General features: G+C 31.9%; 1 protein-coding gene, 3 non-coding genes and 1 pseudogene across 4 annotated transcripts; 2 read left to right on the forward strand and 3 right to left on the reverse strand.

Moving 5' to 3' along the window:
• The first annotated feature begins 2133 nt into the window (after positions 1–2133).
• On the forward strand, positions 2134–21059 carry LOC120170392 (annotated as a pseudogene).
• An 880-nt stretch (positions 21060–21939) lies between these two features.
• LOC120170473 (YTH domain-containing protein ECT2-like) lies at positions 21940–23196 on the forward strand. Its single transcript, XM_039178421.1, has 4 exons — positions 21940–22490; positions 22583–22795; positions 22871–23014; positions 23112–23196. The coding sequence occupies exons 1-4, from the start codon at positions 21969–21971 to the stop codon at positions 23136–23138; spliced, it is 906 nt and encodes a 301-aa protein (XP_039034352.1). The 5' UTR covers positions 21940–21968; the 3' UTR covers positions 23139–23196.
• Positions 23197–26931: 3735 nt separating this feature from the next.
• Positions 26932–27007, reverse strand: LOC120170493. The gene has a single exon (XR_005520767.1). It is a non-coding gene; the product is annotated as a small nucleolar RNA R12 (small nucleolar RNA).
• Positions 27008–27089: 82 nt separating this feature from the next.
• LOC120170491 lies at positions 27090–27173 on the reverse strand. Its single transcript, XR_005520765.1, has one exon. It is a non-coding gene; the product is annotated as a small nucleolar RNA SNORD24 (small nucleolar RNA).
• A 62-nt stretch (positions 27174–27235) lies between these two features.
• On the reverse strand, positions 27236–27312 carry LOC120170492. The gene has a single exon (XR_005520766.1). It is a non-coding gene; the product is annotated as a small nucleolar RNA R12 (small nucleolar RNA).
• Positions 27313–27717: the final 405 nt, after the last annotated feature.

Genomic DNA, 27717 nt, shown 5'->3' on the forward strand with positions numbered 1-27717 from the left:
TACAATATAAGCGCTATCTATTACATCATATTTTTACCTATTATATTGTAAAGTATCGATCCTTTTTATACTTTCAACATATCAGGTAACATTATGAAAAAAAATGTAAAATTTACTTGATATGTTAATTTACCTATTACATTATAATTATTGGTTTTGATGTTTTTTGGGTCGATACTTGTAGAAAATGTATTGACACATATTTAGGTAGTTATTGTACATACCTAAACATGTACTGCAAATTTAATGTTGTACCCACCCTTTAACTACCACTACCAATACCACATCCTATTGAAAGCAGCACGACTGAAACATGTTCAAAATGAACATTTGCTTACATCTCCATCAACTCCGGGACCACTGAACTTGCACAACAAAATTTTTGCCATGGATCATACTGATGTAGACAATGTTAAGCCAACCGAGGAATGTCATGAAGTACATAATGTTGATGAATCTGGCAGATTGGTTGGTCAGCTCTTCTGTTCACGTGATCAAGTTTGGTACTTTTACAAGGGATTCACACGGGAACATGGTTTAGTGCACGTAAGGGAACAACACGGCTTGACGTGGAAGGGAATGTGAAGATACAAGAATTTTGTTGTTCCAAAGAAAGGTTTCGAGTATCAAAAGTCAATACTGTTGATCGTCAACGTGCTCATACGCCAGTCACAAGAACAGGATGTAAGGCTAGAGTCTTAGTTACAGCAACAAATACAAACGATCAGTGGGTTATAAGTAAGTCTGATCAGAAACATAATCATGCATTGTGCACACCTGCTATGACACCATTTATGCATTCTAATAGAGCTGTAAGTAAGGCTGATATTGATGAGGCAACAACATTGAAAGAGGTTGGTGTTGGCACGTCACAAGTAATGAATTATTTAACGCAGCAGGCAGGGGGCTATCATAATGTTGGATTTACACATAAAGACCTTTACAATGCACTTCAAATAGGTAAAGCAAAGGAAATCGTCGATGGGGATGTGAATGTGCTTATTGCCTACTTTGATTATAAGAAACATGATGATCACGGGTTTTTATGACATACTCGGTAGACGAATCGGGGGCATTGTATAATCTTATTTGGTCGGATTCTACATTGAGATCGGATTACACATGCTTCGGTGATGTAATTGCGTTCGACACAACGTACAAAGATAATTTATATGGTCGACCAATTATGCCTATTGTCGGAGTCAATCATCACCATAACACAATTGTGTTTGCCACTGCCATAATCGCTGACAAGACGTCTCAATCTTTCGAGTGGGTGCTACAGAATTTTTTAGAAGCCATGATGAATAAATCACCTATTTCAGTTGTCACCGATGGGGATAGGGCAATGCAGAGGGCTATCAAATCTGTTATCCCTTATGCTAAGCACAGATTATGTTATTGGCATCTTTCTCGCAATGCACAAGCTAACATTGTTAATCCAAAGTTTACAGCATCATTCTCAAAATGCATGGCTTCCTGGTGGACAACCGAGTAATTTGATATTCAATGGTGTTCGGTTGTTTCAGAATTCAACGTCCAAAAGCATCCATGGGTGATTGAGAAGGGAAATACACGACACTTATGGGCACAAGCATATCTATTCGGTCATTTCTTTGCCAATATTCGCTCAACACAAAGGTGTGAGTCTATGAATGCATCACTAGCGATTGCACTGAAACACAAGAAGATATATTTAGATGTTGTTTGTAAAATTGAAGATGGAATTAGTAGAATGCGTATGAACGAGTTGAAAGCGGATTACTTAAGTTCCCATACGAAGCCCTTCCATATCACAAAACTGGTCGACCTTGAAAGCCATGCCGCTGCGATTTTAACCCGCGAATCTTTTCATGCGTTCCAAGATGAACTTATACGGGAGACATTGTACCGAATTGAGGCAGAGATTAAGTCCTTATCAGATGAATGTCAACATTATATTTTGTCAAAGTACGTAGAAAAAATAGGAAATTTGAAATTAGTTTTGATTCTCGTACGAAAACTCTAATTTGCTCCTGCAAAAAATTCGAGACCGTTGGACTTCCGTGTCGCCATCAACTTCATATTTTGAAGCACTTGGATTACACATATTTGCCCGGGACTTTGATTCAAAGTAGGTGGACTAATGATGCGATGGCTTCTGCACTCATTTATGTTGACATGAATGTGTCTCCAGAAGTGATGCAAATGGCAAGGTTCGCTGCTCTACGTTCAACGTCAAGTAGGTTATGCTACATTGCATCAAAGACATACGAGTCTTTCAAAACCGCAAGAGATGAGATGAAAAAACTAATAGAAGAATTAGAAAACTCATTTGGTTTGAATGATTCAGTCAACCAGAGCATTGTAGTAAACAACGTTCGTGACCCTCAACAAAAACAACGCAAGCGAAAAAAAGTGTCAAAGAACAAGGTCGAGAAGAAAATTAGGCGATGTGGGTACTGCAACGGTGAGGGACATAACAAACTAACATGTTTCTGGGTTTCGATACATATATTACACCTATTATCTCATAAAACCGGTATACTTATACCGGTTAGATTGAAAAATTACCTATTACATTATACTTATGGGTTTCGATGTTTCTGGGATCGACACTTTATGGTTGCACCCTGTTTGCCATTCATTCTGGACCAATAGTATCGACACAAAATTAAAAAGTGTCGATACATATATTACACCTATTCTCTCATAAAATCGATATACTTATACCGGTTAGATTGAAAAATTACCTATTACATTATACTTATGGGTTTCGATGTTTTTGGGATTGACACCTTTATATATGGATCGACACTTTATGGTTGCACCCTGTTTGCCATATTGTAAATTTACCTTTTACTTTAAAGTTAATTTTGTAGTTATTGTACATACCCTCAATATGGAATGGTCATTCAGTCTCGCACATGATGATAATTATGATGACATTTGGTATAATACAGACAACAATCTCCATATATCGTAAGTATCAACATGACTCTTAATGTGTATAAGAAACATGTACAATAACCTACTGCTAACTTTTCTCATCTCATTCATAATTACATTCACATACAAAATTATAAATCGTATACAAAATTATAAATGTTATACAAAATTAACCCTACATTTACATCATTGCATCCTTTTGTTATTCTTATGTCTCATGGCAGCTTTTGTTATCTCTTGTCTTCGTTGATTTTGATTGTGGCTTACGAGATCGTTTAAAATTCGCGATCGATCCCACTCTCCAACAACCTATATTCAAATTGTCAGAACGTTAAGTATTGTAAACTACAGCATTCAATCTACGACTTTTAACAATTTTACCACAAACGAATTTTTCTTTCCACTTACAAAATCACCAGTTGCCCCTGTAGAACCGATCGATTCTATCCACATCATCACATACATGCCGCAATCATGTCTGTTACAAAATTTGAAAACCACACATGTTAATTATGATGAATCCTGCATAAATTAAGCTTTCTATTTATGATAACATCTCATACTCATTCAATTGCTTATTCTTCTTATGCTCCACAAATTTGAAATTTTTCAAGGGAAACTTTCCTAGAGATCCACAGTATTCAACCCAAATGCGTTTCTTATTATAAAAATCTAATATTTTAATATGCATTAAAAAAGAATAAGTTATGATCCAAAAAAATAATGCATTATAATTTACATAATGTCATTTCATACATACATACATACCAATCTCTTAGCATCTTTCACTCTCTGTTTAGCTGCTTCAGATGTAAACATACTATCATATATTGTTGCAACACGATCTACCATATCCAACACCAACAGATACCAATGTGAATTATGGTAGTTTATTGTGATCATGATATGCAACAAATTTCACACCCAATTTGACAAAATTCAACATTCTATATCCGAAAACATCATTTGCAATTAGTATGGTGTCTTACCTTCTCACAGTCTGTGAATTTCACATAGTTATCCAATATGGGACCCCAGAAGGTAGTAATACTCTCAACACTTTCTTTGTTGTTGGCATTCAACGCCTGATGCTGCAATTACACAACAAAATTATTAATTTACCGTCTATAACACTACTTATCTCCATTTATTAATTTAACTCACCGCTAAGTGGTATGGAAGGTAGCCAATCCTCCGGAGTGACTTTTGAGAATCGTAGTATACTGTCCAGGCGAGCAAATCAATAACCTAACAAAATTAATTACACAATCAGAACATATTCAATAAGTTTTAACATTTTCTACTTTCTACTTACCACACCGCTAACCCATTCCGTAGGCTTCAACGTTGCAACGTCATATACAGTAGCGAATTGATTTCCCATTGAGATTACAGAATATCTATATGAATCATTAGGATTAATATGTTGTCATGAAATATTTAAATATCACTCACAAAGCAATATATTTCACTTACCCCGATTCTAACTCATTATTCCATAAATAATCACAAATTGCAGCTTCGATGTCATCAATTCCGCTTGGAATATCTGTTTTTTCAACCTAGAATTTTGCATACAAATTTTTGTCACAACAACATAATAAATATCAAATTAAGTTTTCTTTTATTCAACTTACCTTCTGCTTCTTCTTCTAGTGTGCATGACATTCCGAATCCAAATCTGCTGCTATAACACTCTCCGATGTATAAATGACATCGACTTCCTTCCTCCTCATTTCTTACATCTCTTCTTCTTCCTCCTCCCTCTTTTTTTCTTCATATTTTTTCAGTTCATCGTATTTTTTCTCTACATAGCTCTTCATCTCTTTTATTTCACCATTCAATTGATCTCCTTCATCCAAGTATTTATCAACCACCCCCTTCACCCCCGTAAGTTCACTCCTCAATTCCATAACCTCCTTCACCACTCCCTCAAATTTTTCACCCGTCACCATCTTAAGATCACCCCTTAACACCTCAACTTCTTTCACCACTTCACCCCTCAACACCTCTACTTCTTTCACCACTCCATCTATTTTTCCTTCCACTACCCCCTTATGCCTCTCAAGTGTATCTTCGACTCTCTCAAGTTTCTCTTCGACTCTATCAAGTTTCTCTTCGACTCTTGATTATCTTTGCATGATATAAAATTGGATTTTTTTGATATCAACCAATTCAGACATCAAAATGTCGAAGTTACTCTATTTTCCCTCACCGTAGTCCCCCTCACCGTCATCCCTCAATACAACCATCTCTCATTTCTTCTCCACTGCCTCCACTACCTTCTCTACATCATTGCCAATAACCTTCAAAATTAAATTACAATATTAAGACATTGATTATATTCTTAATATTATTTAATTACATTTATTACCCTTTCTTGCTTCTTCGCTCTATTCAACTTCAACTTCACCGTCACTCTAACCACATCTTCCTTCCCCTATGTACGGATGCGTGCCACTCCGGTTCTTTCATAAGCCAGCACTGCCTCACAGCCCGACCAAAAATCGAACAGTGCAACCTGCATTTATAATAAAATTTATATTTTTATATAATAACTATACTATCATTTTATATAAAAACACAAAAAAGTTCTTCAACTCATTTACCTCTAAGATTGCTATGCACCCTTTGAGGTATCTCTGGCTGCCCTTTTTAAATGTGATTATTGATTCAATCAATCTCGAATGGATATATTCAGCCCAATTGAATTCACCCTTCAAGCTTTCATCATAAATGAGCTTCATATATTCCTTGTTCGTTGACGTATCACCCGTTGGACAAAGAAAGATACCGACAAGGTATAATAGAACTCTGGCCTTCATCTCATCCCCCCGTAAGATCCACTTTTTATTTCCTCTTCAATTTCAGCATATGTCACCTTCTGCTTCAAACCATATTTGGAGGGAAGTGCTTTCCAGTCCTTACTCTTACAGACTTCTACAACACTTTTGCCTTCATTTTCTACCCCCAATACAGCTGCAGCACATGGGATCCCGAGAGGAAATGAAAAATCACCATACTTAGCAATACATTGTCTGACATCAAATTGTGCCATCAATGATCGACACAATTCCCTCCGAATAGGTCGACCCCTTACTCCTACCAACGATCCAAAACTTATTTCTCCCAGCACATTCAACTGACCCTTCTCCTTAAGGTGTTTAATTAATGAATTCACCCTTTTAATGTTGCATCTTGTCGACACTTCCTACATTTTTTAACAATATATAATGTTATAGTTCTTATATATTTTGTATCAACGTATTTACAAGTTTAATGAATACCTTATTTTCATGTGCTTTCCTCCGTTCTTTGTATTCTTTACTATCATTCATTGACTGTGTGATGTAAGGTTCCTTTTCAGCATCACTCATCGAATTTCATTTGGACCTCACATCTTTTTTCACCTAATATTAAACATAAACGTTTCTTAACCAATACATTAACACTAAATAATACTTAATGTCAATTTCATTTTACATACTGAATCGCTCTGTGTGCCATTTTCCTTCATCCTTTTGCATTCGGCCATACTGTCAACATTTAAAATTTGTAATCAATTTAAAGTTTATCGATACTTTAATCCAATTACCATTTCAACAATAATAACAAAAAGACATTGATACTTACTAGAAGTACATATATCCACCCTTTGGTTGCTTTCGAGTCTCGGCCTCAATTTCTAAGTCATCTGCGTCACCAACAATTTTCCAACCCATTGACTCCATTTTTCCTTCATATATCAGTTTACACAAATCAAATTATTTTGTTACATACACTTTATTCAATATACAAATATAGATAACTACTCTTGTGGTAAAACAGTTTTTTTCAAAAGAATTTGAATGGCCACTACAAAATCTGTCGGCACATTTATACAACCTATAATATCATTTTCTACCTATAATATTTAATAAAAGTATCGACATTTATATTTTACCTTGAATATCACTTTCTACCTGCAATCGGTCCCAAATGTTTCTTTACTCCAAAACCCCAAACAATACATAAAAACCCTATTCGCGATTACTGTAATAATAAAAAATTAGGGTTTCAACAACATACTTTTCGATTCGACTGCATCAACAAACAAACAAACTTCGCTTTAGAAAGGCCTTCTGAAATGCAGCAACAATTACGCTTCGATTTCAAAAACTCGTTCGTTCTATCTATTTTAAGAGGATATTTAGCTATGGCCTTTATATTTTCATCGGATATGTTATTTATATTTAATCGATACAGATACAAAAGTGTCGATACTTTTATGTCAGGTGTAGATACTTTCGAAAGGATAATTACGTATTTCTTTGAAAGTGTCGATAATTTATTACACGTAGTTACGAAAGTATCGACACTTTCAATATATCCGGTAGCGTTTTACCGGTTTTATCATTTTGATACCGGTTTTATCATATTTTTACCTGTTATATCGTTGTGGATCGATACATTTTTTTAAAGTATCGACACTTTATAGGCACTAAAACTGCTTCTCTTTTAAATTCACAAAGTGTCGATCCTTATATAAAGTATCGATACTTTCAATATATCCGGTAGCGTTTTACCGGTTTCATCATTTTGATACCGGTTTTATCATATTTTTACCTGTTATATCGTTGTGGATCGATACATTTTTTTAAAGTATCGACACTTTATAGACGCTAAAACTGCTTCTCTTTTAAATTAACGAAGTGTCGATCCTTATATTAAAGTACCGACACTTTAAATATATCCGGTACCGCTTTACCGGTTTTATCATTTTAATACCGGTTTTATCATAGTTTTACCTTTTATATCGTTGTGGATCGATACATTTTTAATTTGAATCGACACGAACTGACAAGTTAAGTTTGCCGGTTGCACAATTTTTTAATATTTCTTCATGACTTAGACCTACTACATTATTATTAGTCAACATTTCCAGTAGCGCTAAACCAAATTTATTAAATATCTTTTAATATATCCAGTAACGCCGTATATTAACCGTATATTAACCCGTCTTTCCTGAGACATTCCCTTGTCGTAGCAAGTATTCTATCTAAAAACTAAAATTTTCATGCCTTATATAACTAACTTCTTTTCAACGCATTATTAAAAAAAATGTTATCATAGAATTTATATGACAGTTTTTTTTTTCAATTCATAAATTAAAAGATATTAAATGTATTTAATTTTATGCCCTTCAGTATAATGCATCTAAGAATGATAGAATAATTTATATTCGGAATTTTGACTCGATTTGATTCGATAAGATTGGATTTATAATGAAATTCGAGTTTCAAGTATGATCAAGTTTTTTTTAAGTCCACTTAGTTTAGGTTTGGACTTAATTAGGGATGGTCATGGGATCCGAACCTAACGGGTTCTGACCTGACTTGACCTGATCAGGTTGAGTTTTTTTTTTTAAATGAGTTTGGTTCAGTTTGGGTCAGATTTTTTAAAGGTGATATCCAAGTCGGGTCGGATTTTGGTTTAGGGTAAAAAATACCCAACCCGATCCAACCTGGGAAAAAATATAATTTTACCTTATATATTTATGAATAATTACAATAATACCCCTCTAAATATTATTATTTTTAATTAAATCATTGTTTTTATTGAATAAAAAATAATATTCTTTATTATTTCGGGTCAAGTCGGATCGAGTTCAGATTTTATCTAAAAAATCGAGTCAGTTTCGGGTCGGGTGGATGGTATATATTTTTCGGATTGGGTGAATGATGTAAAATTTTCGGGTCGGGTTACATAACCACCTAGTTTATGATAGTTATAAAAATATTAGTTAGATTATGATAAAACTATGAGTATATAAGGTACTCAAATTATGGTATTAAATTAAATTTTATTTTAATTTTATGTTATTAATTTTAATAAATTAATATTTTATTTAATTATTTTTATTCATATAAAAATATAGTAACATATATTAAATCGGGTTGGATTTGTTGAAATTGGATTTTTAGTTAAAATTTTGGGATGTTAAAAAAAATTAAACTTGGATCGGGTTTTGTTATATAGTTTTAGGTTTGGACCGGTAAAAATCTATCCTGATCTGACTTTTTCCAGCGAACTAAACTCAATTAATAATTAGATTCAGATTTAAGATAAAAAATTCTTAACCCAATCCGAGATAATAATATGATTATATCTTGTATATTTATGAGTAATTATAATACTATTTCTTTCTCTATATTTTTCAATTAGATCTATACTTTATTGAATAAAATTTTTATACATATTTATATTAGGTCGGATATAAATTTTTATCTCAAAATCGAGTTACCCAAATTTCTAATTCAACCTTACTTGTATCCTTATCTAGTTAAAAACTTATATGAATAATGGTTAAAAGGTACAAGAATATAAAAAAATAATGTTTTTATTTAGTTGAAAAATATATAATTTTATTGAATTAAAATATTCTAATATTTTTTCACTAAAATAGTAAAAAAATATTATTATTATTATTATTATTATTATTATTATAGTCAAATATTGGCAGCTTATCAATTTCCTTACTTTAGTTTGTGAAGACTGCACTTTATAAGTAAACTTCTATTTAATATTTGCTATTTATTCTCAATGGGCTTCGGATTCACACACATTGATAAGATACTCATATGTCCGTTTGGCACTGTTTTCTATTTTTGCTTTTGCTTTTGTTTTTACTTTTTCTTTTTATTTTATTGTCCATTTATTAAAATATATGAAAATAATAATGAAGCCGGACATGTTATATTTTGACACTTGGCATGTTCAAACTTCAATGGGAACCAAAACGATGAAGATGTAGAAGTATGCATAGAAGGACACGTTCTTCCCTCAAAGGATTGTTTCAAGTACTTAGGGTCTATGATACATAAAGATGGGGGTGTAGATGATGACGTTACACACCGTATAAAGGCGGGATGGCTAAAGTGGAGGGCCGCTACTGGAGTTTTGTGTGACAAGAAGGTGCCTCTAAAACTTAAGGGAAAATTTTATAGAATGGCAATAAGACCAGCGCTGTTGTATGGTTCAGAATGTTGGGCAACCAAGAAGGATCACGTAAGGAGGATAGAGGCCGCAGAAATGAGAATGCTTCGATGGACATGTGGTAGGACTCTGTGGGATATGACGACAAACTCTGCTATTAGGATGTCCTTAGGGGTGGTGTCTGTTTCCGAAAAATTGAGGGAGGGAAGACTACGGTGGTTTGGGCATGTCCTTAGGCGACTACCGTCGGATGCGGTCAGGAGGGTAGAGTCGATTACAGTCGACGGTGCCAGAAGGAAAGGACGACCAAGGCGGAAGTGGGAAGACTGCTTGAGATCTGATTTGATGGATTTAGGCCTTACCGAAGACATGACCTATGATAGGAAATTATGGAGGCTTAAGACTAGGGTAGTCGAGTAGTGTGGGTCACATCTATAGGGTGTATCATCTTTGTCTTCTTTTAAATGCATTTGTAGTAATTTCCAGGACTTTTACTTTTTATACTTTTCTGTTATTGGTATTTATGAAAGATTAGAACTGGGCTTGCTATAATTGTCTTCTGTGTATCATTCTCGTCATGTTTCCTCTGTTAAATTTAGCCGGTCTTATGTTTCTGTCTATATGCAGAGATTCTTTCGCAGGGATTATTTTGCAGGGATTACTCCCCATTAAAGAAGCACATATGATATTAATGACTGCATATGAATACTGTTTAGCTATGTATTTTTGTAATTATTTATACATGCATTGCATTTTATCTATATTTTTAATTTTCTGACTGCCGGAGGTCTTTCACGGAAGCTATTCTCAACCTGGCGTTGGGGGCAGCCTACTACCCTACCTCCCCCTTACCCCATACATATGGGAATTGGGTGTTGTTGTTGTTGTTGTTGTTGTTGTTGTAACTTAGCATTATGTTTGCTATTGGTCTATTGTAAATTTCATCTTTATATTTTATAAATATTAAAAAGTTCACTTATTTTATGTTAATTTATCCGAATTTGATCCTCTTATTTTATAAAAAAAATGAAAATAATGAGTTTGTTTAATTCAGAAATATTATTAAACCTTCTCGTTTAATGATTCACCTTGAAAGTTAATATTTCTACCGTTTATATTAAGGATGGATATTAGTAGAATAAGAATAGGTTTTTAGTTGATCCGAAACAAATAAAAATTTTCTTTATTTTTTTTCAAACATATGAGGATAATTGAAAACATGTATATATATAGAGATATTATAGTAAATAATTTATTCTCTATTTTTATTCGTTAAAAATACGAAAGTAATTATATATACATAAAGAGATGTTATAATAATTATCCCTAAATATATGGAAGATAGTTGTATTATTATTTGAGGTTCGATCGAGATTTTTCACCCTAAATCTAATTTTAACTTGACTTTATCACTCATAAAATCTTACTTGACCCAAACTAAAACGCAATTAGAAAAAACATACCTTATAAAACTAGATAGAGTAAAAACCATAAGATTCGAGTAATTTGATTCTTCTCTAATTTATTTATATAATATTAAAAATAGTATCTTAACAACTTATGTGCAGTAAATTGAAAAAAATATTTCATATGTTTAACAATAAATGAAATATTTTTTATTTTCATAAAATATGAGGATAAACTCTGATAATTAAATACATGAACTATTTTTTTATATAAAGCAGAAAGATAAAAATCTATAATTAGACCACTAGTCCAGTGATGGTACATATAGAAAATATTAACCAACATTATTACAAATAGGATGGATCGAAGAGCGGATGAATAAAATCATCTTCTTAAATTTTTAAAATATTATATATTTCTATTATGATATACTTTCGTCCCTAGAATTTTATAAATTAGCTTTCTCCTAAAATTTTAGAAATTTATCCATAATAAAATTTTGCATCTCATCCCTAATTGTAAATCTAATTATGCAATAAATAATAATTTTTAAATAAAATTCACACACACACACACATATATATAATTATTAAGTGGGAACAGTACAGGTGAATAGAATGTTACTAATAAAGAGAGAACAAAGAGTTGTACTGTATTTATCCCAAAAAAAAAAAAGTTGAACTGCTCTTAGTGCTTTGCATGTTTAAAGTTTGGGGGATGGAAAGCACAAGGAAATGTAACCAATAGAAATTAATGTGAAGCCCTTGGGTTGGTGTGATTCCCTAAGTCAAACAACATAATTTTTATATATTGATAATATTATTTATATTTGATTTACTTATCGATTAATTCAAATTAAATTATAGTTCGTTATGAGAATGACCTTCTCAATCTAATATTCATTCTATTCATAACATTATGATTTGAATTAACGACATTATCGATTAATTAGAATATATAACTTTTTTATACAATATTTAAACCATCGCTAAATTTTATACCCTCAAATTAGGGTGTAAACAAGTCAAGTTGAGCTCAAGTATTGATGAGCTCAGCTCGACTCGATTCGAAAGCTCACGAATTTAAAATTGTCTAGCTCTACTTGAACTCGCAATCAAAAATTGAAGCTTGACTTGAGCTCAAAAAACTTAAAATTGAAACATTCTCCTACTTAGCTCGATCAAAGCTCGAACTCGAGTTTAAACCTAAACCTTAAGTACATGAAAGTCTTATATTACATTTAAAAAGCCACAACCCAGATATCAAGTAACTTTTCACGTTAGATATCAAGTAACTTGCTTCGGCTCATTAAAAACTCGAATCAAATCCATATTATTCAAATATTTTTTTGAATTAATCACTAGTATTCGATCTATTAACCAACTAATCCAGATCGGGTACTGCAGAGGCGAATGCGACCCTCCCAACCCAGTTTGTTTCATTCGCAAATGCCAGGATTCGAACCCTAACCTTGCTTAAGGGGACCTAATACCTCATCCTACTAGACCAACTGATTGTTAGTCATATTATTCAAATATTGATCGAACTTTAATCGAATTAACTTAAATAACTCACTATTTATCTCGTCTCAATTACGGCCCTACCCAAACAATTAAAAGAGAGGTAATGAAGCTTTTAAACACCCTTAAATTCATATAAAAATTGTAGATTTGACACGGTCATCAAGAATGTCTTTACTTCGTGTGACTGAACAATTGCTCGAACTAACTTTAACTGATTTTTTAAAATACTTTTCAAGAATGTTTATTTATTTATTTCTTTAAAAAAGGAGTCATTTAGTCAATTTGTTAGGACTTATATAAAGTTACCTAACAAAGTAATCCACCAATTATCATTCCTCAAAGTGGTTTCTAGGATATACACATTGTTATTTCTTTGAAAGTTGATTTTGGAAAATGTGCTTATTGCTTAATATAGAGGCAAGACCATGAATATTTTTCGATTATTTATTGATATTTAATTTGTTAATCGTTTAATTTAGATCGAGTACTATAGAGACTCGTTACAGTATTATCTTTCTAACATATTTTGTTTCATTCATAATGTAAAGATTTGACACTATGATATTGTTTAAGAGATTTTGTCAACGAAGTAATGTTGGCAATGATGAAATATTTATTTAGAAGAACCAATGATATGCAATCTATTGATCCACTTATAAGGATAACTCTCCTAACCTAGTCTACTTATTTCACATCGTCAAGATTTAAACATAAAGAGATATAATGTTTCATTCTATTAGAGCAATTAATGGTTGAAAATAAAAATTTATAAAAATTTATATAAAATTTAATATGTATTGTCTATATTAATAAAAAATTATAAATGTCTAACCGAACAAAATATTGGTTGTGTACATAAGGAATGCACACATCCTACAGACTTCATTGTTCGAATTTAGGACTTCTAAAGAGATTAAAGTTCCTTCTTATTATCAAAAGTATTTAATAAATTTGGATAGACCTCAAAGGCATAATAAATTTGAATCTCCTTACATAATATCGAACCTACAAAAGCAATGTGTGTCGTTTTGTTTTAAACATTAATTTCAACAAAAACTAAGCTGGATTTGTCTCGTATCGTAATCTACTATGAAAACGAGGACTAAATAAGAGAATGCAAGGACCCAATTTTTTTTAAAGCTTTGTTTGGTTTTGAATTTTTTTTTTGTTTTTTGTTTTAAATGATTTTAATTTTTATATTTTGGAAATTCAAAAATACTAAATAAAAGTTATTTTCAATAATAAAAAATAAAAACATGATAAATAAAATATTTCTTTTTATTTGTACAGATCTGAATAGAGATGTGACTAGAACCAAATCTAAAAAAGAATCAGATTCGGTTCAGTTCATATATTTTAAAGGGTAAGGTCGTGAAAAATACCAAAATAATAATATAATTATCTCTTATATATAAGAATAATTACAACAATATTCAATTTTATATATTTTTTGAACAAATCTCTCTCTCTCTCTAACTATTTAATATCTCAAATTTGTTAGAAAAAAAAGAGAATATTTTATGTTTACATTGATTTGTACACTTTTAGTGAGAATAATAAGAAAAAAAATAAATTAAATCCCTAATCGTTGTTTTCTTACCATTCTCACGTATTAATTTATTTTGTTAACATTATAATTTTTTTTAATCATAAATGGTTTTGGATCTAAAATCCCAACCTAATTTTTGTGTAATTACAATGTACAAGATTTGTAAAGTCAATTTGAGTTGGGCGGGTTATGATTTCATTTTATGTTTAATTAATGGTTAATGGAAAGTTAATAGTTACTATTGCCATAGCTCTTGCACTTAGCTTGACTTGTAATTTTGATATCTTTTTAGTCATGTTTTTTCATACTATTTCGGTACCAAAACATTGAATTGAAAAAATATTAATCAAACCCTCTCAAAAGTCTACATTACGATAAATGATTTTTATGTAAGTGGACATTAGGGATGTTAATGGTTAGATTTCAATCGAATTAATCGACATAACTAAAATTTAGTTTAATTAATCGATCGGATAATTAAATGTTAAATAGATTATTGGTTTTTTTTTTAAAGTTCGATTATCAGATCCTATATCCATATAAAACTAAAAGAGTTTAGATTGTGTAATAGGATCCTGACATCCTTGCATTAAGTAAAGAAAATAATTTTATCCGAGCCGACACATTCTAAATCAACTCAATCCTATTAGGATTGGATTTTTTATTTTGAATTTGGGTTAGGTCGGATCGAGTTCGAGTTTAAAATGAAAATACTCTAATCTAATCCGAGATGATAATATAATTATCGTCTATAAAGTTCAGGTGCAAGTTTTAACTCTAAAATCTAGGTTGGGTTGTATCTCTCTACATCCATATCAGATCGATTGAAAGATAAAGAGATATAATATTCAGGTTAGGTTCAAATTAACCATAAATCCAATTTAACTCAACTCATCCCTAACCTTCTTTTTGATAAATCTGGAGTGAACATAAGGTAGTATTTATTTAAAGACTTTTATCGGACAATAAATGTTCATACTCTTACATACGATTATCAAATTCAAAGCCTTAAAAAATAACATCAAAACCTTTAATCACTAAAATAATTTAATTCGTGCAACCCATCCTTAATTTTAATTATAGTATAACACCATAAAACTACACGTAGTTTCGTAATTTTTGTACATACAAAGTTAATATCCCATAGAAATTACATCCAGTATCTATCTACCCACGTATATTTGTCTGTTAGTTGGATTTGACTTTATTTTACAGTTTTGGGCATGCTCGAGCCTCGATCGGCCTGGTTTTGTTTCGAAGATGGTCGGAATGGCCTAAAAAAATAGGGCTTAGTGACCTTCGAATTAGCAATGGTAACCAAGTAGGATGATATTTTATTTGTTAATAATTCGACTTTTTACATTATCTTGAATTTAAACTTTAAATCGAAATTCATTTAGTGATTTTTTAAATCAAACATTCGAGTATATATATTGTCAAAAGCTAAAAACGTCATGAACACATATTATTTATTATAAGCACTCTAATACTATTTCAAAAGAAAATATTAAATTGAATTTTTTAAATTTTATGTAAGAGATCTTATAAATCAAATTCAAAATTTTCGATTTTTTTCTAAAAAGTCTTTTAAATATAAGTACAAATACAAAGGATGATAATATTAAAAGAAAAATCAGCCATTACATATTGCATTTCATTCTCATGTGATGACTTGAAACAAAATAATCTAGAAAGAATTAACACATGATATATATATGATAAAGTTTGAACAATAATATGAAAAAAATATTTTAAGACATATTACATTCAATTTTTTGTAATAAAAATAATTATATTGTTTTATCAGAAAATGACGTTATTGATAACAATTTGAGAATTAGAATTAGGATAATCATAAGTAAAATATAAAGATAAATGATTAAAAAAATCCATTTAATCAGAGCGTGAATAATAATATTGACAGAATGTTGAATAGAGTGAATTCTCATGCAACTCTGTAGTTGCAAGAAGAAAACATATTCAAACCTTGAAGATATGAATCATTTTATAAGCGAGTAAAATTCAATTTGATTTGAAAAAAAAATATTCTTTTAAATTTTAAGTTATTCAAGTTATTTTTTTATTTGAATTTTAAGTTTAAGTTTAAATTTACAAATTTTAGATAATTAGAAAATTAAAAAAATAAAACAACATTGTTTTGATTTTTGATTAAATAATTTGATTCATATTTTCTTGTTTTTTTTAAATTCCTCCTTAATTCTAAATTTATTTTTATCAAATTTGAATCACATACATGACCACTTTAGAATATTAGTGGGATAGAAGTTACAGTGCTTAGGAGCTTCAAGAGACATTCAAGGATCTTAACAATGGCGAAGAGTTGGATGGCGAGTCATCGTGTCTCCATTGCTGGCCGAATTGTGGCTCGTAGAGCCTTTGGGAAACTTGCTTTTCTCACTTTAAGAGAGGATTCCGGCACTATTCAGGTTTTTCTCGTTTTTTATTTGTAACGTTTCTGCTGTAATTTTATTTAACATTCTAGGTGATTGTATTGTTATCAAATGATTGTAGTTATACTGTGAGAAAGCAAGGGTTTGAATGATCAATTTGAGCAGTTAAAGACACTTGTTCAGGGGAGCTTTCTGTTAAGGTGGATTCTTTTTCAATCCGTACTAAATCACTACTTCCTCCGCCGGATAAGTTTCATGGTTTAACCGACATTGATAAGCGTTACCGTCAAAGGTGATTTGCCATTTGCAACTTCTATTATACCAGTTTTAGTGAATCAACTTGTAATGCACTCATTCAAAAATATATTTCCCAATCCTACTGAGCTCCTCAATGGATGTTGCTGGATATTTGATTTTTTTAACTGTTCTTCCCCTTAAGGAATAAAAAAGAAAAAGATATGATATATTCTGAATGGTTTTCCCTTAAGGGGAAAAAAGATGAGCATAATTTATTACTTATTAGTTAATATGTTTTTTTTCTTTCATTTACCATTGCATTTATTAATATTTTTCATTCTTTTACTCATTAGCAATCACATCAAGGAAGCAAAACACTCATTCCTATGGATATAACATATTACGAACTGTTTGTCCCTTATACATCTTTTTTTTGTGTTTCTTTGATATTGCTGGATTGTTTCTCCCCTTTGACCATATTTCCTCCCTCTCCCCTGTTTAGTTATGTTGATATGATTGCAAATCCTGAAGTAGCCGATATATTCCGGAAACGAGCAATGGTGATGTATTTCCGCTTTTCATAATGATGTTAAAATCTCCTATTGTTTTCCTTACTATCAGGCTGTTCTTATAACACTTCAATTATTTGGTTATTTGGTCCCTAGAGTCACTTTTACACTCTAATCACCATTTGGTTGCTCATCGAACCAAGAAAAAAATTTCTTGCTCTTCTAGGGTATGGTATTTCATCTTCTATAAAACTATATATCAGTTGGTTTACATGTTTGGTCTTCATCGTGATATCAGTTTATGTTCTTATGAAGGAATTACTATGCTGCATATTTTCCCTTTTTCTTATAATATATACTTTTCTTGCATTTGATAAACTATGGTGATATCAGTTTATAATCTTTATTGCAATTGAACTGTAGGTAAGTGTCATAGATGGATGTTTATTCAAACCTCAACCTTTTCTCCAATTTTCTACTGTAGCCTAGCTTTCTGATTTTGCTGCTTGTATAAATATAATTTTTGTCTGTTTTTTTTTCAATCATTGTGCATGAATGTTTCTTTAGTGAAATACAGATTCTTGTTTGGAGGAAAGTATTAACTTCCTGACCTTTTACTTGTCTATTTTTCCAGTTAATAATGATTATTGAGTTGAAAAATAGTTGGTCCATCTGGTTGTTGATCTGGAACAGTCTGAACTTGTTTAAATGGCTATAAGTTAATGGATTGATTGCTTTGGTGTGTATGTATGTTCATGTGTGTGTATGCCTTGTTTTTCTGGTGCCTATGTGTTTTGAGATTTGACACTTTGGAATTTTATTCTTTTTTACCTTTCTTATGGTAGATCAAGAAGGAGATACGGAAGACAGTTGAATCTCGAGGCCTTGTCCCTTTGGGATTATAAGGGATCTAACACCTAGAGTCCATCTTGCACGCTTGACGACACCAATTTCTTCATTCCATCCCTCTTTTTTTTTTATTTTTATCCTTAGTGGCCGATTCTGATATTGTTTGGCTCTTAAGTTTATACCGCCAGCAATATTTATATCTCCTAATTACAGGTTGGTGGATTTGAAAAAAGTATATGAGATTGGTCGGATATTCCGAAATGAAGGCATTTCTACTCGTCATAATCCAGAATTTACTACCATAGAGGTATATATAAAAATGTCAGATGCTGATTCCGTGCTTGGCAGTGCAAATATGCTTTATATGATTTCAAGTTTCAAAATTGTTTTCTGAAGCTCTGATTATCATTTTTTAAAAATAATTTTAGATGTATGAAGCATATTCAGATTATCAGACTATGATGGACATGGCTAAGGAAATTGTGACCCAATGTGCTCTTGCAGTTCACGGAAAGCTCACCGTTGATTACAAGGTAATGCATTTCATGTCCAGTAAAAATAGTTTTATTTCATTTCTGGAGGTTTTAGATAACTAGGTTGTTGTTGTATGTGTGCGCGTTTGTGTAAAATCTATTTGAAACAAGCATTGGAACTACTAATGTATGCCTTCCGTACAGGGGACTGAGATACAATTGCAGCGGCCATGGAGGAGAGAAACCATGCACAATCTTATTAAGGAGGTCACCGGTATTGATTTCACTGAACTGGAAGATGATCTTAAAGTTGCTAAAGAGGTTGTTCTGAAGGCAATTGGAGTTGGGCTCGATAGCAAGGACAAGTCTTCTATTGAAGCCTGCCCTTCACTTGGGAACCTCCTTATTGAGGTCTATCTTCTTTAATATTTCATGAATGCTAGTTCCGTATACAGTGAACTGCAAAATGATGCAACAGAAAGTTATTTGCACAATAAGAATGGAAGTATAAGAAAAACTGAATAGATTTCACAAAAGGAAATGCATTTTCTGTTTCACCTCTTTCTCATCTCTCTAGACGAGCAATTCAGGGAAATTCGTTGCACATTAATCCATTGGTGGGTACTTTTTGAACCATATGCTGATTTCGATTATTTTGCTAAGACTGTTTCTAGTAATTGTTCATTGCTAGTTGCATTAAGCCTTTGGTTCATTTATCACTTTCAGGTTTTTGAAATTTCCGTTGAACCGAAGCTCTTGCAACCTACATTTGTTTTGGACTATCCCATTGAAATCTAAACTTGCCAAACCACACAGGAGGTATGGAAGTTCTACAGGGAACTGGTGCAGTTTTATGTGTGGATTTATTCATATTGTTGTCTTCACATTCAGAATTACTTCCCCTAAGTACTCTGGAAAATAGGCATGCAGGTTTGACTGAGAGATTTGAACTCTTCATATGCGGTCGGGAACTGGCCAATGCATTCTCGGAATTAACTGACCCTTTGGACCAGGTAATAATGATGCTTTAATTTTTAATATGCTAAATATGCCTACTTTTTGCATTATTCCATATTTATACCATCAGCGGAAGCTGTTGTACTTTTTGCATTGCCTGACATCTAACTTATATATAGATGACACCTATGCTTGTTATATAAAGATAGCCCCTCGAGATAGCTGCGACTTTAAAATACTTTTGTTAATGATGCAAAAGTCTGTTCGCTCGGCTTTCTTGAGATGCTTATTCGTTTGTATCTCGGACAAAACCTTATAGCCCATTCAGTGGCTTCGAAGGTACAAAGCATGGTTGAAGAGTCTTCTTGGGGTACAATTTACGAGATACTGTGACTTCCAATTTCGTTTTTAACTTTAGAGCTATGAAATTTGCATTTGTTACCCATGATGGCAGAGGGCCCGCCTGGAAGAGCAAGTAAGACAACATAACAAGAAGAAAGCAGAAGCTGTTTCAGTCACAGATGGCACGGTAGAACAGAAGAATAAAAACGAGGACTCCGTGTACGAAGTGACTCTTGACGGCGATTTTCTTACTGCTTTGGAATATGGAATGCCTCCGGCTTTGGGAATGGTACGATCATCTTCTCATTTGCAGATATTGGTATTAATCATTCTTTGTTGAATTTGTCGATAATAATTGGTTCCACTTGATCATATACATGCTGGGTTATGATCGAGCCCCAAATGCACTATTCACTAATGACTTCCAAATATGCCTTTTGGATTGGATTGATATTGTTGCACTTAATCTGTACTTCTAGTTCATCCCTAGCAAGCTGATATGCATGCACACATACATACATACATACGGACATACATGGATCCATGTGTATTATCTGTATGCTATTGGAGTATTGTTCTGGGTTTTAAGGTGGGGGGACTTGTATTTAATTTTCATCCTCGTGTTTCACCGACAAAACTTGATGTTGAAAATGGTTGTTCGTAGGGACTCGGAATGGATAGGTTGGTGATGCTTTTGACGGATTCCGCCAGCATCCGAGATGTCATTGCTTTCCCTGTTCTGAAGATTTCACATTAATGGTAGGATGTTACTACTTGAACTATAACACCTTTTCTTTTCCCTTTCTATATATTTATTTTTATTTATTGCCCTTATTTGAGCATTCAATGTAGGGTTTATGGTGGAAAGAGCATAAACATTTTAAACGGATTAAAGAACATTTATGACTAATTTTTTTAGGGTAAAGTATATAAGATATCACTGAACTATATTAAAATGATGGTTTTGGTCACTGAGCTTTTAAAAATTACAAATATCACTAAATTTTATTGAACCACTATAAAACAGTCATTAAATGCATATAATTAAGCAATCATATTAAATTTCTATTATATTCAATGTACTAATATATTTATATATTTTATCAAGCTATAAGAATTTTAAACCGACATAATCCGACTATCAAATAAAATATATATTTGTTTTTTTTGTTATAGATTTGAAGTTATATTTTTATATTTTAATAATAAATTTGATTAAATAAAATATTTGAATTGATTAAGTGAAACTAAATATAAAGTTGACAAAAGAATTAATTTATAAAAATTTAATCGAGATAGTTGATCAAGAAAATATATGGAAATTAATTGAGAAAATAAAACAATGGGACATATATTGATTTTAAATTTATGTAAAGAATATGAATAAGTCTAGGCTTAATGGTTCTTAAGATTTTCAAACTTATGAAAAGTATCAAAGTATTTCTTAGAATTTTTTTTTATTTAGTTAAGGCTTTAAACCTAAAAGTTTAATCAATTTTATCCTTTAACCAATGAAAATTATTGTTGATTGTTATGATGTAAATACGGAATGATCAATGATAGTTTCGTTCTGTCAAAAGATCATATTGATTATTTCCATAGGTTTAAAAGATTTAAGTTAAAAAATATAGGGGACATATTGACTTCTTTTTAAAGTTTGAGGCCTCAAAAAGTATTAAACCATCAATCCATAATAATAAAAAGTAAATTGATTCTTTTTAAATTAGTTATTTAGGTGTCATTCTTCTATAATTTTGCTTCTATTGATTTTACCTTTGAATCTGTAGGGACTGCAGCATCCTGGGCCAATGTCCGGCATGGGCACTGCACATGGTTATATTAATAGGATGTACCCCAACAAACCATATAGCCAGTATGGTAGCACATTCAGATCTGGAATAGGCTTTGGATCTAATGGTTATGATATGCGAACAAATGGACTGAGGGGACAAGGCAATGGTTACTTTGGTTCTGTCAATGATATCATGGACAGTTTTAATGAATTGAACAGGGGACCTAAGAACCAAAAGGGTGTCACTCCTGTCTCAGCAGCTACGGAGGGGCAAAATATTTCCTCAAATGGAACCAAGGATGAGGAGAAAGAAAAGGAATACATTGTTCCAGACCGTGAACAATATAACCGAGAGGATTTCCCCGTGGATTTCGACGATGCCAAGTTCTTTGTTATTAAATCATACAGCGAGGATGATGTGCATAAAAGCAAGTACAATGTTTGGGCTAGCACACCAAACGGTAACAAAAAGCTTGATGCAGCTTACCAGGAGGCTAATCAGAAATCTGCTCACTGCCCTACATTTCTTTTCTTCTCGGTTAGTGTCTTATCTCATCTTATCTATTCTGACAATTTATTCCTAGACTATTGCCGCGCTTAATTTCTTTGAAATTTCGTAACCTTTTATAGGTCAATACAAGTGGACAATTTGTTGGCCTTGCTGAAATGGTAGGGCCTGTCGATTTTCAGAAGAACGTAGAATTCTGGCAACAGGACAAGTGGACTGGTTGTTTCCCACTAAATTGGCACATTGTTAAGGATGTACCTAACAACTCCTTGAAGCACATTACCCTAGAGAACAATGAGAATAAGCCCGTCACGAATAGCAGGGATACACAAGAGGTATTCTTTGTTCCTAAAAGAGTTCTCTTTTTTTCTTTACCGAGTCCAAAAGTAACCTTCGTCTGGTTTGTGCAGATCAAGCTCGAGCAAGGGCATAAGTTGCTCAAAATCTTCAAGGAGCATTCCAGCAAAACTTGCATTTTAGATGATTTTGAATTTTACGAGGTTCGCCAGAAAGCAATCCAGGAGACAAAGGCTAAACATCAGTTGCAAAAGCAGGCAAGACATTATACGGCCAAAATTTTCATTTTCTTTTACAAATCTGTGCTTGTTTATCCATGAAAAATTCGTCTGATTCAGTTTCGCAAAATTACAGGTGTGGGAAGGAAAGCTGCCTGCATGAGCAGCAGATGAAAAGAAAGATGTAGCAACAAACGGGGATGTAATTGTTTTGGAAAACGGTTTAGCAACAAAATCCGGAGATACCCAAAACGTTGAGAAGGTTTTATTGAACGGTTGCTAGCCTTGTTGTGAATGCCCTTGCGGCGGTTTGCGGCGGTCTCTTGTAGAATATGATGCCAGAGGATGTGTTATTTAAACTGAACTTTTTGATGGTTTAGAATTACCATAGATCACAGAACCATGGGACCACATTGAAGTGAATAATCCATTGTTGGTTGGGGGTGAGGGAGTGTAGAAGGCATTCTATGAATGGACATGTTTCTACTAGTGTTTGGGTTTTTTTAGGGTTTTTATCTAAGTGTTCGCTTCTCTATTTTTATTACTTTTTCTTTCCTTTTCCAATTATTATTATGTTTACATGTAGTTAGGGATGGCAATGGTCGGGTCGGGTTGGGTTTTTGGGTTATTCGACCCGAGAAAAAAGGGTCCTTCACCCGTGACCCGACCCGATGAAATTAAGGTTTCACCTGACCCGACACGACCCGACGAAATTAAGGTTTCACCTAACCCGACACGACCCGAATATATGACTTAGAAATCCGACCCAAAATAATAAAAAAAATATTTTTATTCAATAAAAACAGTGATTTAATTGAAAAAATTATATATAGAGGGATATTATTGTAATTATCTCTAAATATATAGGGTAAAATTATATATATTTTTCTGGTCGGTCGGCTCGGATTTTTTTCACCCTAACCCGATATAAACAGTGCATTTAAAAAAATCTGACCCGACCCGAACCCGATTTTTTTTTTAAAAAAATGTTTGACCCTGTCGGGTCGGGTCGGAACCCATCGGGTTCGGGTTGATCCCTACATGCAGTATTGTCTGTTTCTTTCGACGACAAAAAAATGAAGAACGAGCCTTGTTCAGAACGACTTCGTTTTATGCTATTAGATTTTTCATTCTCCATCCTTTAATGTTTATGGAACTTGCAATGTGGTCCTAATTTCATTGAATGCCGATATGATTGAACGCCATGCGTAGACGTTTCGGTCACTCCGGTGGTCGGGCCACTCTACAATTTTGCTTTTAAATTTTATGGGAAACCATAATTTCTTAATAAACTATGTATTTAGTTACTAATCTATTTTCGTGATTTTAGTTTGATCATTTAATTATTTTTTATTTATAATCATATTTTTATTATGTTTTAGTCATATGTCGTTAAAAAAAATTAAAAACTATTGATATGATAATCTTTTTATAATTTTTTTAATATTGATAAAAATGGAATTAAAGTATTTTATGTAAAATAAAGTATTTTATATTCGAACGTTTATTTTTATTGAAATTTCAGTTACTGATTTTTTTTAATTAAATACCCTATCTTTAAACCATGATTTTCATATTTTAAATTGATTTCCAAACTTTTAAATATTTCAATCATATTCCTAAATTACGACTCATTTTAAATTAGTCTTTAAACTTTTGAATCTTTTAATTTAATCCTTAAATTCATCCAAATATGTAATTGGATTCAATTATACCTATTTTTTTAAAATAACATATAATAATATAACTTGACCAATTATTTATATTAATAATGGATGTGATTAGTATATATGTATGATTTAATATGAAATTAAAATGTTCAAAAGTTTGGGAATCAATTTACAATAAAAGTCATAACTTAGGGATGGAACTGATGTATTCAAAAGTATAAGGACTTATTTAAAATAATAATCATAGTTGAAGGATAAAAATGAATTGTTATAAAGTTTAAGAATTAATTTAAAATGAGAATAATAATTTGAGGCCATGTGATGTAATTAACTCTTTTTATCTTAAACAAAACCTTAAACTTTGATTTTATAAGAGTAAACTACACAAATCACCACTTAACTTTAAAAATTTTCAATTAATAATTTTTTATAAAACTAAGCTGATTGCAAATTAATATTTGTTTCAAATACTCTCAACCATTTGACAAAGAATGTTCATTTACCCTTACAGTCGCCAATGCTCGAACCCATAGCCTCTAAGAACAACAACAATTCCTTTAACCATTGAGGTAAATTAGTTCATATTCAATTTAATAACTGAACTTTATACATTAAATTTTTTTTATCACTTATCCGTTAAGTCGCTAACAGAATGGTGACATTGCATTTTCTATTAAATTTTTCTCATTTGATTTATCAATTTTCTAATTTATATCTATTTCCCCTTTTTTTTTTTTGTTCTACTCCCAGTTCTAAAATCTTATCTTACAAATCTAGACGGACCCATGTACACAAGATTTTGATGGGCTAGTTTATTTCTTAAGCATGTCATTCTACTTTTCAACAAAAATATATTTTTAGTGATTCCAATGCAAGAAGTGCTATCGGTTTTGTTAACAAAACCAAAAAAAAAATTACTTAAAATATTATTATTTCTATCAATTTTATTATTATTAGTCATTTTACCGAACTTGATAATATATATATGATAAAACGTTATCTAAAACATTATTTTTCTACCGGATATATTACCAAACTCGGTAAAGTACTCAATAATAACAAAACTGGTAAAAATAATAATGTTTTCGATAATTTTTTACCGATTTTCTTATTTAAATAATAACAAAACCGATAATATCTTTTTTTAACCATATATTACATCTATCGTACGTGATCATTTCCCCAAGATCTGAGAATTTTCGATACAATAACTTGAGTTTACTGTTTGCAGGTGTTAAATAGTTCTAAGAGTTTCGTACAATTCCTGTTGTAACCACACACATTTATCAGAAGATGGTTTTCCAATACATTGGTTAAAAAGGAACAAAGGAGGGAGAGACTACACTTAGATAGTTCTCCGAGTTAAGGGCAGATTTGAATCTATTTTAGACCATCTCATTCCATCCCTCCAAATATAAGAATGGAAGGTGGAGAAGAAAACCCACTCGTTTATCATTATTCCTTGGGTCTGCCCTTTTTCTCCAGCTACTAGTCATGCAATCCTTGTCACAAATAAATTACACATACATGTACTTCTAGCTAAACGTTTAATCAACCACAGCTAACTATAGAAAACTTCTCAAAACAATTAAAATAATATTGAAATTAAAAAATAATACATTGAATTGATTAAGAAATAATAGAATTGCTTCTCACAAAAATGTTTCGAGTAATCAACAAATCCATTATATATTATAAGCATTACACTTTCAAGTACATTATCATTTAGTGTTAATTAGTTTTATTATATTTTGCAATATAGGGTTTTGATCGCTACAGAAAAAGCTAAAACAATCAAAGAAAGGAGATTGTATTAAGTTTTTGAAGTTCATATATTAGTTTCTTTTGCCAGTGATACATTTGTACGAGAATGTGTATACACTTTCCTGTTCATCTCACACACGTGCATGTGTGTCAAGGATTTTCCATTACTTTTTAATTAATGAACTTCGACCAAAACACAACATCATATAACCAAAAAACTCAGAACCATATTCAAATTCACCCTCGACTCGAAAAATTATCTAACGTAGTCTCTCCCTCTTGTTCCTTTTTAACGTATAAGAAAATCATCTTCTGATATGCAACAGAAATTATGTGAAACCCTTAGGTTAAATTCCACTCAACAACCGAGGAAAAGTAGACTCGAGGCATTGTACAAAAAATTCTCGGGTCCAAATCAAAATACTTGGGCACTTCTTAGACCAGCAAGAGTAGCAAATATTTCATCACATCACAGGTTTTTTCAATTTAATTAATATTTTTCTAAAAAAGGCGAAAATAGTCAAGAGTCAGAAATAGCTGGTGATGTTCTCATGGGATAATCAATGGGAATCCGTCTGATTGTTTTCATCATCCTCTTTCAAAATTTTTTTGAAAATTGTTCGAATCTGAATCGAGAAACTAAATTTACTTTAGAAAGATTTTGCGGAGAAAATCAAAAGAGCCTCAGAGATCTTGGTGGAAATAATCATCAGATGGAAATACATACCATCAAGAGTAGCAAATATTTTCTCACATCACATGCATCTAAATTTACATCTATTTAAAAAACCTAATTTTTTCAATAAAAAAAGGGAGGAAAAGGCTAAAGAGTCAGAAGTAGCTGGTACTGTTCTCATGGAATAAATCAATGGGAATCCGTCTGATTGTTTTCATCATCCTCTAATCTATTTTCCTCCATTTCTCTTAAAAAATCAAAGAATAAAGAAGGAATGTATCTACCATGTCACCGATAAATCCCAGAAGAAAAAGAATAATCAGAGCTAAAGGGAGAGTATACACATAGGAAAGCTGCGTATACAGGTACAGCGAACCTTTTCTTTGACCTAACGATAGATCCCCTGATCCATTCCTGTTTACAAATATCAAAGGACTGCAATTACTATAGGCCTTTGCTACACAGAATTGAATCAAACACAGAAATTTTTGTGATTTAAATAAAAAAATAACACGAGAAAAAAACTAAATCGGCAGCTTCCTCAAGCCATTGCCTCCAAACGATGCACGGGATATGAGGGTTTATATAGAGTGGAAAACTCCATGGACAAAAACCCTAAAGAATCCTAATAT

This window comes from Hibiscus syriacus, unplaced genomic scaffold (genome assembly GCF_006381635.1).
Source record: "Hibiscus syriacus cultivar Baekdansim isolate YM2019G1 unplaced genomic scaffold, ASM638163v2 tig00111779_pilon, whole genome shotgun sequence".
In the NCBI taxonomy this organism is placed as follows: domain Eukaryota; kingdom Viridiplantae; phylum Streptophyta; class Magnoliopsida; order Malvales; family Malvaceae; genus Hibiscus; species Hibiscus syriacus.